This window comes from Caloenas nicobarica, chromosome 22 (assembly GCF_036013445.1).
Source record: "Caloenas nicobarica isolate bCalNic1 chromosome 22, bCalNic1.hap1, whole genome shotgun sequence".
In the NCBI taxonomy this organism is placed as follows: Eukaryota; Metazoa; Chordata; class Aves; order Columbiformes; family Columbidae; genus Caloenas; species Caloenas nicobarica.
Genome location: NC_088266.1, coordinates 1343595 through 1359259, shown reverse-complemented (window position 1 = coordinate 1359259; position 15665 = coordinate 1343595). Strand labels below are relative to the sequence as shown.

The 15665-nt window shown below is 65.0% G+C and overlaps 4 protein-coding genes across 7 annotated transcripts in view; 2 read left to right on the top strand and 2 right to left on the bottom strand.

The window, feature by feature from the left end:
• The window catches only part of HSPG2 (heparan sulfate proteoglycan 2), a 51976-nt gene extending 51200 nt beyond the window's left edge, over window positions 1-776 (bottom strand). The window contains 1 exon segment of the mRNA XM_065650239.1: window positions 639-776. Coding sequence (XP_065506311.1) covers window positions 639-695 — 57 coding nt within the window. The 5' untranslated portion in view covers window positions 696-776.
• A 205-nt stretch (window positions 777-981) lies between these two features.
• Window positions 982-7083, top strand: CELA3B (chymotrypsin like elastase 3B). 3 transcript variants are annotated; one of them, XM_065649856.1, is made up of 9 exons: window positions 982-1038; window positions 2823-2968; window positions 3057-3133; window positions 3205-3302; window positions 4368-4502; window positions 4581-4717; window positions 5396-5541; window positions 5622-5774; window positions 7002-7083. In XM_065649856.1, exons 2-9 carry the CDS (start codon window positions 2935-2937, stop codon window positions 7017-7019), a joined length of 798 nt encoding a protein of 265 aa, XP_065505928.1. In that variant the 5' UTR covers window positions 982-1038; window positions 2823-2934; the 3' UTR covers window positions 7020-7083. The 3 variants fall into 3 exon arrangements, with proteins under 3 accessions (XP_065505928.1, XP_065505926.1, XP_065505927.1); XM_065649854.1 differs by lacking the exon at window positions 982-1038 and adding an exon at window positions 1509-1589; XM_065649855.1 differs by lacking the exon at window positions 982-1038 and having other exon boundaries at window positions 2880-2968; window positions 3205-3276.
• Window positions 7084-10053: 2970 nt separating this feature from the next.
• Window positions 10054-12810, top strand: TMEM269 (transmembrane protein 269). Of its 2 annotated transcripts, XM_065649857.1 has the most exons (7): window positions 10054-10199; window positions 11199-11234; window positions 11753-11894; window positions 11972-12069; window positions 12163-12306; window positions 12381-12581; window positions 12658-12810. In XM_065649857.1, exons 1-7 carry the CDS (start codon window positions 10175-10177, stop codon window positions 12792-12794), a joined length of 783 nt encoding a protein of 260 aa, XP_065505929.1. In that variant the 5' UTR covers window positions 10054-10174; the 3' UTR covers window positions 12795-12810. The 2 variants fall into 2 exon arrangements, with proteins under 2 accessions (XP_065505929.1, XP_065505930.1); XM_065649858.1 differs by lacking the exon at window positions 11199-11234.
• Window positions 12811-13651: 841 nt separating this feature from the next.
• SVBP (small vasohibin binding protein) lies at window positions 13652-14894 on the bottom strand. Its single transcript, XM_065650133.1, has 3 exons — window positions 14854-14894; window positions 13930-14051; window positions 13652-13850 (listed from the first exon to the last, which is right to left on the bottom strand). Exons 2-3 carry the CDS (start codon window positions 14047-14049, stop codon window positions 13764-13766), a joined length of 207 nt encoding a protein of 68 aa, XP_065506205.1. The 5' UTR covers window positions 14050-14051; window positions 14854-14894; the 3' UTR covers window positions 13652-13763.
• Window positions 14895-15665: the final 771 nt, after the last annotated feature.

The following is a 15665-nucleotide window of genomic DNA, read 5'->3' as shown; positions in this document are numbered from 1 at the left end:
ACTCCGCATCCCCTTGGTGCTGGGGGACCCCAATTCCCTGACGGGACAGGGCAGGATCCCGGGGTCCCTGCAACCCCTGGTCCGGGGGGGGACACCCCAATCCCATAGGGGACAGGGACCCCACATCTCCTCAGCGCCCAGGGGGACTCCAATTCCCTGGCAGAGCAAGGCAGGGTCCCCACATCCCTCCCCAATTCCCTCAAAGCACAATGTTGGGGACCCCACAGCCTCCTGTAGCTCAGGTGAGGGGACCCAACTCCCTTCAGGCACAGGGCAACCCCCAAAATCCTTTAGGGGACCCCAATTCCTGCAAGGGAGCCCAACTCCTGCAAGGGACCCCAAGTCCTGGAAAGAACCCCAGTTCCTGCAAGGGACCCCAGTTCCTGCAAGAGACCCCAATTCCTGCAACAGAACTCAGCTCCTGCAACGCACCCCAAGTCCTTTAGGGCACCCCAACTTCTCCAAGGCGCCCCAACTCCTGCAAAGGACCCCAACTCTTGCAAGGCAGCACAACTCCATGGGGGGACCCCAGCTCCGGGAAGGGGATTCCCAGCCCCGCGGGGGAACCCCAAGCCCTTCAGGGGACCCCAACCCTCCTACGGGACCCCAACTCCCTCGGGGACCCCGGGGACACTCACTCCGAGGGCTCCGAGCAGCAGGAGGGCGCCCAGCGCCGCCGCTCCCCGCGGCCCCATCGCCCGCTCCGGCCCCGCCGCTCCGATCGCTCCGCTCCGCTCCGACCGCTCCGCGCCGCCGCCCGCCCGGTCCCGGCCCCGGGGCCGCTCCGCCCAGCCCGGCCCGCGCGGGGCGGGGCCGCCGGGGGCGCGCACGGGGCTGGGGGGGGGGACACGGGCACGAGCACGGGAGGGGAGTTGCGGGGGCAGCGCTGGGAACTCGTGCGGGGACGCGGCGGGGGACGGGGGGCACCTCGAGGAACTTGTGCCGGGACAAGGGGGACAGCTCCGTGCGCGCCCGCGGGGACACCGCGGGGCGTGGGGACACCGGGGGCACCTCTGGAATTTGCAGGGGGACACGGGGGTGCGTGGGGACACCGGGGGGCACCTCTGGAATTTGCAGGGGGACACCTCTGGAATTTGCAGGGGGTCACGGGGGTGCGTGGGGACACCGGGGGACACCTCTGGAATTTGCAGAGGGACACGGGGGTGCGTGGGGACACCGGGGGACACCTCTGGAATTTGGAGGGGGGCACCTCTGGAATTTGCAGGGGGACACGGTGGTGCGTGGGGACACCGGGGGGCACCTCTGGAATTTGCAGGGGGACGCCTCTGGAATTTGCAGGGGGTCACGGGGGTGCGTGGGGACACCGGGGGGCACCTCTGGAATTTGCAGAGGGACACGGGGGTGCGTGGGGACACCGGGGGGCACCTCTGGAATTTGCAGGGGGTCACGGGGGACATGGGGGCACCGCGGGGGGAAGGGGAGAACATCTGTGAACTTGTACGGGGACACGGGGGGCGTGGGGATAACGGGGGGCGGAATGTGGGACAGCTCTGGAAAGCTCCACGGGGACACGGTGGTGCGTGGGGACCCTGTGTGGCAGCTCTGTGAAGGTGCACAGGGAGACAAAGGTGTGTGGGGACACCTGGGGACACCTCTGTGCCTGCCCACAGGGACACCGGGGGGGACCTTTGTGCACGCCCACGGGGACACGGGGGGGCGTGGGGACACCGGGGGGACCTTTGTGCACACCCACGGGGACATGGGGGGGCGTGGGGACACCTCCTGTGCCACACACCCGGGGACACAAGTGCTCCCGAGGACGTGGCTGTGGGAGGTGCCCGGGGTGACACGGGGGTGACACGAGGACACCCAGGGGACACATGGTGACTGCATGGGACTCCGCAGCCCCTGGGCACATGGCGGGTATGGGGGCTATAGGGGACACAGAGGTTCTAGGGACTGTGGGGACACAAGGGGCATGGGGGCATATGGGGAACATGGGTGGGGGCTATGGGGGACACAGGGGCAGAGGGAGTATGGAGTCCATAGGGGACGCAGGAGTCATAGGGGCTGTGGGGGTACCAGCGGCAGGGGGGGTGTAGGGGCTACAGGGGACACAGGGGTCATAGGGGCTGTGGGGACACCAGGGGCATGCAGGGTATGGGGGCTATAGGGCATTAAGTCCATGGGGGTCATAGAGGCCATATGGGGACATCAGGGGCATGGGGCAGTATGAGGAACATGGGTGGGGACTATGGGGGACACAAGAGCAGGGGGGCATGGAGTCCATAGGGGACGCAGGGGTTATAGGGGCCGTGGGGGCATCAGGGGCATGGGGGATATGGGAGCTATAAGGGACACAGGTGATAGGGTATATGGGGGGCACTGGGGGCATGGGAGGGTATGGGGGCTATAAGGGACACAGGGGTTATAGGGGATGTGGGGACACCAGAGGCATGCGGGGTATGGGGGCTATAGGGCACTGAGTCCATGGGGGCCATAGGGGCCATATGGGGACACAAGGGGCATGGGGCAGTATGGGGAACATGGGTGGGGGCTACGGGGGACACAAGAGCAGGGGGGCATGGAGTCCATAGCGGACACAGGGGTCGTAGGGGCTGTGGGGGTACCAGGGGCATGGGGGGTATGGAGGCTATAGGGGACAGAGGGGTTATAGGGGCTATGGGGGTCACAGGGGCAGGAGAGTATGTGGGCTATAAGGGACACAGGTGATAGGGGCTGTGGGGGCACCAGGGCCAGGGGGTATGGAGTACAGGGCTCTATAGGGTCTCCGCTGGCTGCGGCTGGCCGGGTGCCGCTGCCACGTCCCCCCAAGGCCAAGGTCACCGCCCCCCCCGCAGCCAGGTGGGTGCCGGGTGCCCGTTCCCAGGGGTGCCCTTGGGCGCTCCCGATACCGGGGGGGATTTAAGGCTGGCGGCCGCTCCCGGACACCCTGAGCGAGCCGGGACCGCGATGCTGAGCCTCCTCCTGCTGCTGGTGGCCGGCGGTGAGCTGTCCCCAAGCCCCGCCATGTCCCCAAGCCCCCCACCCGTGTCCCCAGCCTCAGGTGGGGTGACGGGTGCCGTGTCCCGCAGGCAGCCACGCCGCAAAGGTGCCGAACTGGCGGGTGGTCAACGGGGAGGATGCTGCACCCCATAGCTGGCCCTGGCAGGTGAGGGGGCAGGGGGAGAGGGTGGGCGGTGGCACCCATGGGTGCCGTGGCACCCACCGCTGTCCCTGCAGATCTCGCTGCAGTACGAGCGGGACGGCACCTTCCGGCACACCTGCGGGGGGACCCTCATCGCGCCCCACTGGGTGATGACGGCCGCGCACTGCATCTCGTGAGGGACCCCCAGAGCCACGGGAGGGTGCTGGGGATGGGGGGTGCACAGAGATTGTGCGGGGGTGGGGGGTGTGGAGGGGATGGGGGGTGCAGGGATGGGTGCGGGGGGCAGGGATGGGTGGGGGGATGCAGGGTGCATGTAGATTGTACAGGGATGGGTGCACAGGGGGGCTGCAGGGTGCAGGGATGGGTGAAGGAGGGGTGCAGGGGGATGCTGGGGACAGCGAAGGGTGCAGGGGGGTGCTGGGATGGGTGGGGGGATGCAGGGTGCAGGGATGGGTGCAAGAGGAGGTGCAGGGTGCGCAGAGGTTGTGCAGGGGTGGGTGCATGAAGGGGATGGGGCTGTAGGGTGCTGGGGGTCAAGGATAGGTGCAGGAGGGTGCTGGAAGGTGCAGGGGGGATGCAGGGTGCAAGAGGGGTACGGCAGGGATGGATGGGGGGTTGCAGGGGATGCGGGGAGCTGGGATGGGTGCAGGGTGCACAGAAGTTGTGCAGGGTGCAGGGATGGGCGCACAGAGGGGATAGGGGGTGCAGGGGACGTAGGGTGCAGAAGGGGTGCTGGGGGTCAAGGGTAGGTGCAGGAGAGTGCTGGGGGGTGCAGGGATGAGTGGGGGGTTGCAGGGTGCGGGGGGTGCAGGAGGGGGTGCAGAGCGCACAGGGGTTGTGCAGGGATGGGTGCATGGAGGGGATGGGGGGTGCAGGGTGTCCTGGGTGCAGGATGGATGTAGGGGTGCTGCACTGCAGGATGAGTGCAGGGAGGGGTGCAAGGTGCATGGAGGGGTTCAGGGATGGGTGCACATGGAGGAGGTGAAGGGTGCAGGAGGGGTGCTTGGAGGGGATGGGAGGTGCATAGAGTGGGTGCTGGGGGGAAGGGGTGCAGGGATGGGTGCATGGAGGGTATTGGGGGGTATGGGGAGTGCAGGGTGCATGGAGGGGGTGCTGGGTGCAGGATGGGTGCAGGGGTGATGTAGAGTGCGGGATGGATGCATAGTGGGGTGCAGGGGTGCAGGAGGGGTGCAGGAGGGCTGCTGCATCCCCTGATGTCCCCTAATGTCCCCGGCAGCTCCTCGCGTACCTACGAGGTGGTGCTGGGCGAGTACGACATGAGTGCTGAGGAGGGCCCCGAGCAGCGCATCCCCGTGGCCTCCGACGACATCTTCGTCCACCCCAAATGGCAAAGCTCCTGCTTGGCTTGTGGGTGAGCAGGGTCGCTGGGGGGTTGGGGACATTGTCCCCAGCAGCCCCCCACCCCGTGACACGTGTCCTTGCACGGCAGCAATGACATCGCCCTGCTGAAGCTGCAGCGCCCGGCGGTGCTGAGCGCTGAGGTGCAGGTGGGGCTGCTGCCCGCCCCGGACACTGTCCTGCCCGACGGGTACCCCTGCTACCTGAGCGGCTGGGGACGGCTGAGCAGTGCGTGACAGGGGACGGGTGGGGAGGAGGGATGGATGGGGAGATGGAGAGAGGGATGAGGAGATGGATGGAGGGATGCTGATGTGGAAGGGGAGATGGAGGGATGGGGAGATGGATGAGGAGATGGGAGGGGAGATGGTTGGGGGAATGGATGGAGAGACGGATGGGGAGATGGATGGCGAGATGGAGAGGTAGTTGGGGAGATCGAGGGATAGACTGAGGGAGGGATGGAGAGATGGAGGGAGGGAGGAATGGGGACATGGATGGATGGAGGGATGGATGGATGGAGGGAGGGAGGGATGGATGGATGGATGGATGGATGTGGAGATGGTTGGGGAGATGGAAGGGAAGATGGAAGGTGAGACGGTTGGGAAGATGGAAGGTGAGACGGTTGGGAAGATGGAAGGGGAGATGGTTGGAGGGATGGATGAGATGGATGGCGACATGGATGGAGAGGAAAAGGGACAGAAGGAAGGCTGGAGGAAAGAATGTAGGGATGAATGGATGGTGGAATGGAGAGGGAGATGGAGGGAAGGATGCAGGGACGGGTGGATGCATGGATGGATGGATGGATACATGGATGCATGGATGGATGGATGGATGGCTGGCTGGCTGGCTGGCCATGGAGCAGTCAGGGCCACCAGGCAGGCCCCCTTGCCCCGCTGACCCCCCTGGCAGCGGGGGGGCCGCTGCCCGATCGGCTGCAGCAGGCGCTGATGCCCGTGGTGTCCTACGAGCGCTGCACCCAGTCCGACTGGTGGGGCCCCGTCAGCGTCCGCGAAACCATGGTCTGTGCCGGCGGCGCCGAGAAGGCCGGCTGCAATGTGAGTGCCACGCTGGGGTGGGGGGGACACCCGCTGAGAACACCCCTGGTGCTCACCCTCCACCCCGTGCTGTACCCCAGGGCGACTCGGGGGGTCCCCTGAACTGCCAGGGGGCTGAGGGGCACTGGGAGGTGCACGGCATCGCCAGCTTCGTCTCGTCGCTGGGCTGCGACACCCCCCAGAAACCAACTGTCTTCACCCGCGTCTCTGCCTTCGAGGGCTGGATCGCCGAGGTGGGGGACAGGGGGACAGGGGACAGGGGTGCTGGGGCAGTGGGATGCCAGGGTGCTGTGTGCCAGGGTACCAGGAGACTCAGGTGCTGGGTGTCAGTGTGCCTGGGGTGACAGGGGTCTGGGTGCTGAGGCGCCAGGGCGCTGGGGTGCTTGGGTGCCATGGTGTTGGGGAACCAGAGTGCTGGGTGCAGGGTGCTGGGGTGCCAGGGTGCATAGGTATCTGGGAGCTGGGGTGTTGGAGTGCTGGGTGCTAGGGTACCAGGGTGCTAGGGTGCTGAGTGATGGGTACCAGGGTGCTGGGGCGATGAGATGCCATGGTTTCAGGGCACTGGGGTGCTGGGGTGTCAAGGCACCAGGGTGTCAAGATATCAGGGTGCCTGGAGTGCCAGAGCATCAAGGTGCTGGGATACAGGGGTGCTTGGGTGCCATGGTGCTGGGCGCCAGGGTGCCAGGATGTGGGGGTGACAGGGTGCCATGCTGTTGGGGTGCTAGGGTGCGGGGTGCCATGGTGTTGGAGTACCAGGGCATTGGGGTGCCAGGGTGCCATGCTACCAGGGAACTTGGGTGCTGGGGTACCAGAGAGCTGGGCTGTTGGGGTGCTGTTTGCCAGGGTGCTGAGGGATGGGGTACCAGGGTACTGGGCAATGGGATGCCATGGTGTCAGGGTGCTGGGGTGTCAGGGCACCCGGGTACCAAGTGTCAAAGTATCAGGATGCCTCGGGTGCCAAGGCACCAGGGTGCTGGGTGCTGGGCTGCTAGAGTGCTGGGTGCAGGGTGCCAGGGGACCAGGGGGCTGGGGTGCCATGGTGTTGGGGTGCCAGGGTGCTATGGTGCAGGGTGTTGAGGTCCCATGTTGCCAGGGTCTTGGGGTGCTGCAGCACAAGGGTGCCAGGGGACTGGGGTGCCAGGGTATCGGAGAGCTGGGGTGCTGGGATGTAGGACACCAGGGTGCCAGGGTGCTGGGTGCCAGAGTTCTGGGGCACCAGGGTGTCAGGGACCAGGGTGCCAGGATAGTGGGGTGCTGGGTGCTGGGGTACCAGGGTTCTGGGGTGCTGAGTGCTGAGGTGCTGAGGTGCAGGGTGTCAGAGTGCCTGGGTGTCATGGCACTGGGGTGCTGGGATGTCAGGGTGCCCAGGCACTGGTGTGCCAGGGTGCTGGGTGCCATGGTGCCGGGGCTGGGGGGGCTGCCTGGGTGCTGCACCCCCCTGAGCAGCTTTTCTCTTCCAGATCGTGAGCCAGAACTGAGCGCGGTGACGGTGACAGTGACCTCCCAGCGTGGCACCGGGCAAATAAACCCACAGCTCTGGCACCCTGCGTGTCCCTGTGCTGGGCCGTGGGGACACCCGGGGAGGCGTGGGGAGCACCCAGGGGTGCCCAGATACCCCGGGGATGGGCACCCAGAGACACCCCAGTGTCACAGGGACAGACACCCAGATGCTGCGGGAACGTGACGGTGATGCCACGGGGGATGGGCACCAGGCGGTGCCCAGATACCATGGGGGGCACCCAAAGGCACCCGGGTGCCACGGGGACAAGCACCCAGAGGTGCCCTGAGGCCACGGGGATGGGCGCTGTGAGGCGCCATGGTGGCACAGGGACGGGCACCCAGAGGTGCCCTGAGGCCACGGGGATGGGCCCTTCTGCTGAGCCCCGATGCCGCAGCGATGGGCACCCAGCGCCATCCTGTCACCACCATGAAGGGGCCCCCTGGGGCGCCCCGAGGCCCTGGGGACGGTCCCCTCCGGGTGCCCCAAGGCCGGGTGCCCATGGCCACCCTTGTCTCCCGCCGCCTCCTGTCCTCCCGTCGCTTCGCAACCGCCGCCGGCGCGTGACCGGCGAACAAAGGGCCCTTTCACCCACGACCCCGCCGTGGCCGGCACCCCTGGGACCCCCAGGTCCCCCCCAGGCCCCCCGCGGGGATGGGTGCTACACGCACCCCCCGATTCCCCTGGGGATCCAGGTGGAAAATTCCTGCCGCGGGACACCGGGGCTGTATAAGTTTTATTGTCCCTTTGTCACGGTGCCCGGGGACCTTTGCTCTCCCCACAGTGTCCCGGCATCACCGCCGGCGGCCGCCCCGGCGCAGCCGCTATCGCGGGCCCTTTGCTCGAGGGGACGGGGGGGCTGAGGCCGCCCCGACTCGTGACACCCTCGAACAAGGGGGTGCCGCCCGCCGGGGGACCCAGAGGGGGGGACCCAGCCCAGGGGCACCCGGCGGTTTATCGGCACAGGGTGGGGAGCACCGGCTGTGACCCCCATGGGGACGTGGAGCAGCGGTGACGGGCGCGGGGCCGAGATGCCCGTTGGGTGTCGTGGTGCCGTGCCCAGGGGTGACAGCGGGCACAGGGTGAGGGGACACGGCATGGGTGCCTTGAGTGTCGTATGGGTGCTGTGAGCTGGTATGGGTGCTGTGAGCACGGTGTGGGTGCTACAGGCATGGTATGGGTGCTACGGGCATGGTATGGGTGCTATGGGCGTGGTATGGGTGCTGTGAGCTGGTATGGGTGCTACAGGCATGGTATGGGTGCTGTGAGCTGGTATGGGTGCTGTGAGCATGGTATGGGTGCTATGGGCATGGTATGGGTGCTATGGGCATGGTATGGGTGCTGTGAGCTGGTATGGGTGCTGTGAGCTGGTATGGGTGCTGTGAGCATGGTATGGGTGCTATGGGCATGGTATGGGTGCTATGGGCATGGTATGGGTGCTGTGAGCTGGTATGGGTGCTGTGAGCATGGTATGGGTGCTATGGGCATGGTATGGGTGCTATGGACATGGTATGGGTGCTGTGAGCTGGTATGGGTGCTGTGAGCATGGTATGGGTGCTACGGGCATGGTATGGGTGCTATGGGCATGGTATGGGTGCTGTGAGTTTGGCATGGGTGCTGTGAACATGGTATGGGTGCTGTGAGCCTGGCATAGGTGCTACAGAACACGGCGGGAGTGCTGCAAAGCCTGTTACGGGTGCTACGAGCCTGGCACAGGTGCTGTGAGCCTGACGTGGGTGGTACAAGCCTGGCGTGGGTGCTGCAAGCACAGTATGGGTGCTGTGAGCACAGTGTGGTTACTACAAGCCCGATATGGGTGGTGCGAGGCTGGCACGGGTGCTGTGAGCGTGCCATGGCAGCTGTGAGCGTGCCATGGGAGCCGTGAGCGTGCCATGGGAGCCGTGAGTGTGCCATGGCAGCTGTGAGCGTGCCATGGGAGCCGTGAGCGTGCCATGGGAGCTGTGAGCGTGCAATGGCAGCTGTGAGTGTGCAGTGGGTGGTGTGAGTGTGCAATGGGAGCTGTGATTGTGCAATGGGAACTGTGAGTGTGCAATGGGAGCTGTGAGTGTGCAATGGCAGCTGTGATTGTGCAATGGGAACTGTGAGTGTGCAATGGGAGCCGTGAGCGTGCCATGGGAGCCATGAGTGTGCAATGGCAGCTGTGAGCGTGCAATGGCAGCTGTGAGCGTGCAATGGGAGCTGTGAGCGTGCAATGGCAGCTGTGAGCGTGCAGTGGGTGCTGTGAGCGTGCAATGGGAGCTGTGAGCGTGCAATGGCAGCTGTGAGCGTGCAGTGGGTGCTGTGAGCGTGCAATGGGAGCTGTGAGCGTGCAGTGGGTGCTGTGAGTGTGCAATGGGAGCTGTGAGTGTGCAATGGCAGCTGTGAGCGTGCAATGGCAGCTGTGAGCGTGTGGTGGGTGCTGTGAGCGTGCAATGGCAGCTGTGAGCGTGCAGTGGGTGCTGTGAGTGTGCAATGGGAGCTGTGAGCGTGCAGTGGGTGCTGTGAGTGTGCAATGGGAGCTGTGAGTGTGCAATGGCAGCTGTGAGCGTGCAATGGCAGGTGTGAGCGTGCAATGGGAGATGTGAGCGTGCAGTGGGTGCTGTGAGCGTGCAATGGGAGCTGTGAGTGTGCAAGGGGAGCTATGAGTGTGCAAGGGGTGCTGTGAGCGTGCAATGGGAGCTGTGAGCGTGCAATGGCAGCTGTGAGCGTGCAGTGGGTGCTGTGAGCGTGCAGTGGGTGCTGTGAGCGTGCAATGGCAGCTGTGAGCGTGCAGTGGGTGCTGTGAGCGTGCAGTGGGTGCTGTGAGCCTGGCACGGGTGGCCCACACCTGGCACGGCTGCTGCAAGCCTGGCATCGGTGCTGTGACCTGGCACAGTGTCCCCAAGCCTGGCACAGCGTCCCCAGGCCTGGCACGGCCCCCGGCCCCCCCGGCAGCTCCTCCCTCGCCGGTGGTGCCAGGCGCCTCCAAAACCCCCGTGTTCTCTGGCCGGACCCACCCCCGCGGGTGACTCAGCCGCGAAGCTTTTCCTTATATAACGCGGCGTCGCGGCCGCGCCGGGCGAGCGCCCGCCGAACCCTCCCTGCCTCAGTTTCCCCTCGCCGAGCCGCCCCTGCCTCAGTTTCCCCGCCGCAGCCATGTGGATGGTGTCCCCGCCGGTCGGTAAGTGCCACCTCGATGCCCCCGATGCCCCTTCACAAGGCATCTCCTCCTTCACCCCTCCCAGCCTCAAAAAATCGCCGTTTTGGGGGGTTTGGCGGAAAAATCGGGGTCGTTGGCCGAGCGCCGCTCACTCGGCGCTGTGAATTGGGGCGGAAAAGTGTGAAAAGAATGAAGCGGCCCCAAAAAATCAGGTTAATTCTGCGCCTCTTCCAGCTGAACCCCCTTTTCTCCTCGGCCCTGGGGGGTGAGACCCCCCCCAGGACACACAAACCCCCTGTAACACACACAAGGTCACTTGGGACGAGCGAAAACCACCTTTTTTTTCCCCAAAAAATAGTAATAAAAAGCACTGGCAGCGGCACGGGGCTGAGGAAATCCCTCCCGCCCCGGCCCTTTCTTTTTGGGCTTAGAAATGCCAAGAACAGGCAAGTTTGGGCACCACGGGGGGATGGCGACATTGCCGGTGCAGCCACGGCACCGGTGACCCCCCGGGGGGGCCGATCGTGCCCAGCGCCAGGGAGGGCGAGGATGGTGACAGCGAGCTCCAAAATCGCTATTTTTGCGACTTTTCACCCCCAAAACCCACCAGATTCACCTCAAAGAAGCGGAGGGGACAGCCCCGGGTGCCAGCTTAACCCCCCCGCCAAAAAAAAACCCCACCGGATCCGGGAAAATCCGACGCGGCGCAACAACCGCCCCGGCAGGTCGGGAGGGATTTTCCATCCCCAGCCCGTGCCGGCAGCGCGGGGCGCGGTGGCCAAAGGTCCCTGGTGCCACCGGCCGTGTCCCCACGGCCCCCGTAACCCCCGGCCCCGGCGGGACCCCCAAAAAGCAGCGATCGAGCTCAATCCCTCGCAATTTCAGGTGTTTTTCTCCGCGGCGGGAGGTGTTTCTGGCAGCGGTTCGGTGCTGAGCTGGCCCGGGCTCAGCCGGGAGCGGGTCTGGGGGGGAGCGCGGGGGGCGGCTCTTGTTTTGCTCTGACGTGCTGTTTTCTTGCAGATGAAGGATCTCCCCAGCTTTGGGACCGCGGCACAGGCAGGGTGCAAAGCCCACTAGTAGGACATGACCCTTAAACTCTTTCTCTAAAGCTTAGCCCTATAGGTATATAAGATGCATCAAGCTTAAAACTGGGGTTGGCTTTTAGTCTTAAGCTTGGGTTTGGATTTGGTTTTATTTTCTTTTTTTTTAAATTTTTGGCAGTTTTTATTAATTCATTTGGTTTTATTTGCACGTCCAGTGGGTAGATAAGAGGCAGGGCTTGCAAAAAAAAAAAAAAAAAAAAAAAATTTAAAAAAACCCACCGCTTGCTTAAAAAATAAAAAAGCTTTTGGGGGCTTCGGTTTGAGTCGGGGAACGGCCAGCGAGGCTCCCGCAGGCGGCAGCACCCCCAAAAATAAAATAAAATAGAATAAAACTCCTCCAGCCCCTTCCCAGCGCTGGAGGGGGGAGCAAAGCGCCGACCCGCGACCTCGGGGGGGGGTTTAAAGGATCCCCCCCCCGCGTTGGCAAAAAGGCGGTTCGGCCGTTTCACCGGTGGCCGCGGCGCTTTGCAGGTGTTTTCCAGTCCCCGCAGAAGCTGTTCCTGAGCGCGGGCCGGGGCCGGGCGCTGGAATTCATCCGGAAAAATGCGGCCAACGGGCTCTCGGTGGCCAATCTGGTAGCGGGATTGTCCTCCGTCCTCTGCAGCCTCAACAGGTGGGGAAAAATTAAAAGCGGGGGGGACGCGCCGCGGGGCTAGAAAGGGGGTTTCACGTCGGTTTTGCCCTCCCCAGGCAATACCAGTACTCGTGCTGGTTGCTGTTGGTGGGGTTCCTGCTGGATCTGGCCGACGGAGCCGTCGCCCGGCAGCTTGACGCCTGCTCGGCGCTGGGTGAGTCGGTCGCGCCGCCTCCAAACCCACCCCCGTGGGGTCTCCCCGCTCTCCCAAAACCCCCGCCCCGAGCCGCCCGCTCGCTGCCCACAGGTGCGAAACTGGACGATTTTGCCGATTTTACCACTTTCGGCATGGCCACCGCGCTGCTGCTGCAGCCGCGGGGCGTCCTGGACGGGCTGCTGGCCGTCGCCTACGCGCTGGCCGTGTTCGCGCGCCTCTGCTTCTTCTCCAGCGGTAAGTTCGACATCTCAAGGCGGGGTTTTTGGGGGTGATTCCCCCCTCCCAGCTCAACGCCCGGCACCCGGCAGGGATCCCCTTCACCTACCGCGGGCTGCCCTGTCCCTACGCGTCCTCGCTGCTGGCGGGGACCTTCCTGCTGACGGGGGGGGACGTCACCGTCCTGCGCGTCACCGCCGCCGTCATGGGCCTCTTCATGCTGGACCGCGGCTCCTACCCCCACGACAAGGTGCTGGAGTCACAGCTCTGGAAAAAAGTGGTTTATGCCGGAGGTAAGGAAATTAAAAGGGGGGTAATTAAACCCCCGAGGGGGAAGGGGAGGATCCTGACGGTGTTTTCCCGTCGCAGGGGTGGTGACCGTGCTCTTCTCGCCAGCAGCAGTGGCTTCGGTTTATTGCGTCGCGTGGTCGACGTCCTACATTATCTTCCCCTTTGCCGTCTGGAGCTGCAAATCCCCCCCCTCGCTGTCACCTAACGCCCAATAAAGCCTTCGTCTTCCTCCCCCTCCTCCTCTCTCTCCAGCGCCGTCTCCTCTGGGATCCCCCCTCGCCAGATCGAGGAGCCCGTAGAGAAAAGAAAAAGGGAAATAATTAAGAAGGAAAAGCTCCGCTCAGGACGAGCCCCTAAAACACCCTCCCCGCGCCCCAGCCCCCGTGTGGGGCTGAGTGAACCCCCCGCGACAGGAACAGCCCCGCGCCAGGGACCCCGAATCCCTCCCCACGTCGGGGGAGGTGAAATTTCAGGTTTGCTCCCACCGTATATTGGGAATTTATCACGAGGGAGAAGATTCACGCCCTCAAAATCAGACCTTCCTTGATGGGGGAAAGTCACTGATCAGACCTCCAGAGGGTCTTTTTGAAGCCTGATTCGCCAGTGGCGTTTTGATTATTTATTATTTTAACCGTCACCATAGGGGAAATTATCTCTCTGATGCGTTTTATTCGCCCCCTTCCCGCCAGTGTTTGTTCACAGGGGTGCAGGAGGGAGCCGGGGGGGGAACACGCGGGTTTGACGCCGCCGATCTGAACTCTCTGGAAAACCGGCGGCTGGAAAGCGAAGGGCGTGTGGGTGGAGGAAGGAAATGAAGGTCAAACCGAGAGACAGAAACACCCGGGGGGTCCCCGGGGAGGCCCCCACAGCGCCGAGCAGCTGCGAGAGCTGGACGTGGACCCCGAATCGCGGCAGCAGGGGGGGGAAGGACCCGTCCCCCCCGGCACCGAACTGGGGGCCGAGGTCGCGCTGGTGGAGCTGGCGCCCAACAACCGCAGCTGCTCTGGCACCCGGCCCCGATCCGGCCTCCCCCGCCCGGCGCCGGCACCGCCGAGGGACCAGGAGAAACGCGGAACCACCACAGATTTTATTTTAGAAAAAACAACGACAAAAAGAGCGGTTATTTGGTAAATAAATAACAAAAGGGGTTAGAAAAGGGGTCGGGCAGACACGGGGGGGCCGCCTCACTCTCCGGACGCCTGCATCTGCTTGCAGAAGGAGTCGAACTGCTGCTGCTCCAGCTCCGTCATCACGCGGTTCAGGGCGTAAATCTGGAAAGGGGGGGGGGGAATAAAGGTGACGGGAGGGGCAGGACTCGGCCCCGGTGTCCCCGTGTCCCCCCTCGCTCACCTCCGCCCGCTGCCGCTGCTTCAGCTCCTGCTGGGCCGATTTCTGCTTGGCCTTCTCCAGCCGTGCCGGCGGCTCCCGCGGCTTCGGCCGCTCCCTGCGCCCCCCCGCGCTGGGCTCCATGGCTGGAGGGCGCGGGGGGGTCACCCCGGCGTCCCCCCCCGTCTCTAACACCAGCCCCACCGCCCCCAGCCCCATGCACAGCCCCCCCGGGCCTCCCCCTGCCCCACCGCCCCCCCACAGCCCCTGACACCCCCCCAGCCAAACCGGGGTCCCGCAGGGGCCCTCACGGACACCCTGAGCCCCCCAGGTGCCCCACACCCTGAACCCCACAAGTGCCCCCCACACCCCACAGGGACCCTAAGCCCCACAGACCCCCCCTTACACCTCTCCTGAGCCCCACAGACCTCCCCCACATCCCCCTGAGCCCCCCAGATCCCCCCACACACCTCCCCTGAGCCCCACAGATCCCCCACAGACCCCCCTGAGCCCCCCAGGTGCCCCACACCCTGAACCCCACAAGTGCCCCCCACACCCCATAGGGACCCTAAGCCCCACAGACCCCCACACACCCCTCTGAGCCCCACAGATCCCCCGCAGACCCCCACACACACCTCGCCTGAGCCCCACAGACCCCCACACCCCCCTGAGCCCCCCAGGTGCCCCCCACACCCCACACGGACCCTAAGCCCCACAGACCCCCCCACACCCCCTGAGCCCCACAGGTGCCCACCCCAGACCTACATCCCCCTGAGCCCCACAGGGCCCCCTCCCCACAACCCGCAGACACCCTGAGCCCCACAGATCCCCCCCCACCCCCTCCCTGAGTCCCCCAGGCGCCCCCCCCAGACCCACAGACAGCCCGGGCCCCACAGGCTCCTCCCCACACCCCCGGTCCGTCCCTGCCCCCGCCCCGCTCTCCGGTACCGGCGGGGCCGCGCGCGGGGCAAGATGGCGGCGGAGCCCCGCCCCCCGCACTGCGCATGCGCGGGAAGACGCGCCCGCGCGTCCCAGGCTGGACCAGCGAGAGGGTGGCGGGCGCGGAACAGCGCCCCCTGGCGGGCGGGAGGGGAACCGCGGCACCCCCCGCGCTCCCAGCACGATCCCAGTGTCGCCGTTTGTCCCCAGTGTCCCAAGTTACCCCCAGCTTCCCCCCGGCACCTATATAGCCCACATCACACCTCCTATATGTCGCACCCCCTGTATAGCCCACTCCTATATATCACACCCCCTATAGATCATACCCCCTATATATTAATAGCACAGCCCCTATACAGCCTGATACACGCGCAGGACACTATAGCAGAGCCCTGCTCTCCATATCGCATCCCCTCTATATACATATACTCCCCCATCCCAGCCCCTCCCCACGGCACAGCCCCACAGGCAGCACCCCCTATATGGCAGCTGCTCCTATATGTCGGCAGCACCCCCTATATGGACCCTTCCTTGTCACCCTGGCGTCCCCAGGGCTGTGACACCGTGGCACAGCATGGGGTGGCTTGGCGCACCGCGGCACAGGGCACCACGGCACCATGCAGCACGTGTGGTGTGTACAGCACGGCGCAGTATGGCACGGCGCAGTATGGCATGGAATGGCACGGTATGGCACAGCACGGCACAGTATGGCACAGTGCACCACGGCACGGTGCAGCACATACGGTGTGACACACCACAGTGCGCCATAGCACGGGGCAGTATGTATGGCATGGTATAGCACGGTGCACAACGGCACAGTG

What these genes read in the sequence shown, in the direction of transcription:
- CELA3B (XM_065649856.1), top strand. Translation starts at nt 2,935, where the DNA reads ATGCTGAGCCTCCTCCTGCTGCTGGTGGCCGGCG. An exon ending in CCCATAGCTGGCCCTGGCAG is followed by an intron (nt 3,134 to 3,204) that starts GTGAGGGGGCAG and finishes CTGTCCCTGCAG; the next exon opens with ATCTCGCTGCAGTACGAGCG. An exon ending in CCGAGAAGGCCGGCTGCAAT is followed by an intron (nt 5,542 to 5,621) that starts GTGAGTGCCACG and finishes GCTGTACCCCAG; the next exon opens with GGCGACTCGGGGGGTCCCCT.
- TMEM269 (XM_065649857.1), top strand. Translation starts at nt 10,175, where the DNA reads ATGTGGATGGTGTCCCCGCCGGTCG. An exon ending in GATGGTGTCCCCGCCGGTCG is followed by an intron (nt 10,200 to 11,198) that starts GTAAGTGCCACC and finishes GTTTTCTTGCAG; the next exon opens with ATGAAGGATCTCCCCAGCTT. An exon ending in GCTTTGGGACCGCGGCACAG is followed by an intron (nt 11,235 to 11,752) that starts GCAGGGTGCAAA and finishes GGCGCTTTGCAG; the next exon opens with GTGTTTTCCAGTCCCCGCAG.
- SVBP (XM_065650133.1), bottom strand. Translation starts at nt 14,049, where the DNA reads ATGGAGCCCAGCGCGGGGGGGCGCAGGGAGCGGCCGAAGCCGCGGGAG. An exon ending in AGCAGCGGCAGCGGGCGGAG is followed by an intron (nt 13,851 to 13,929) that starts GTGAGCGAGGGG and finishes CCCCCTTTCCAG; the next exon opens with ATTTACGCCCTGAACCGCGT.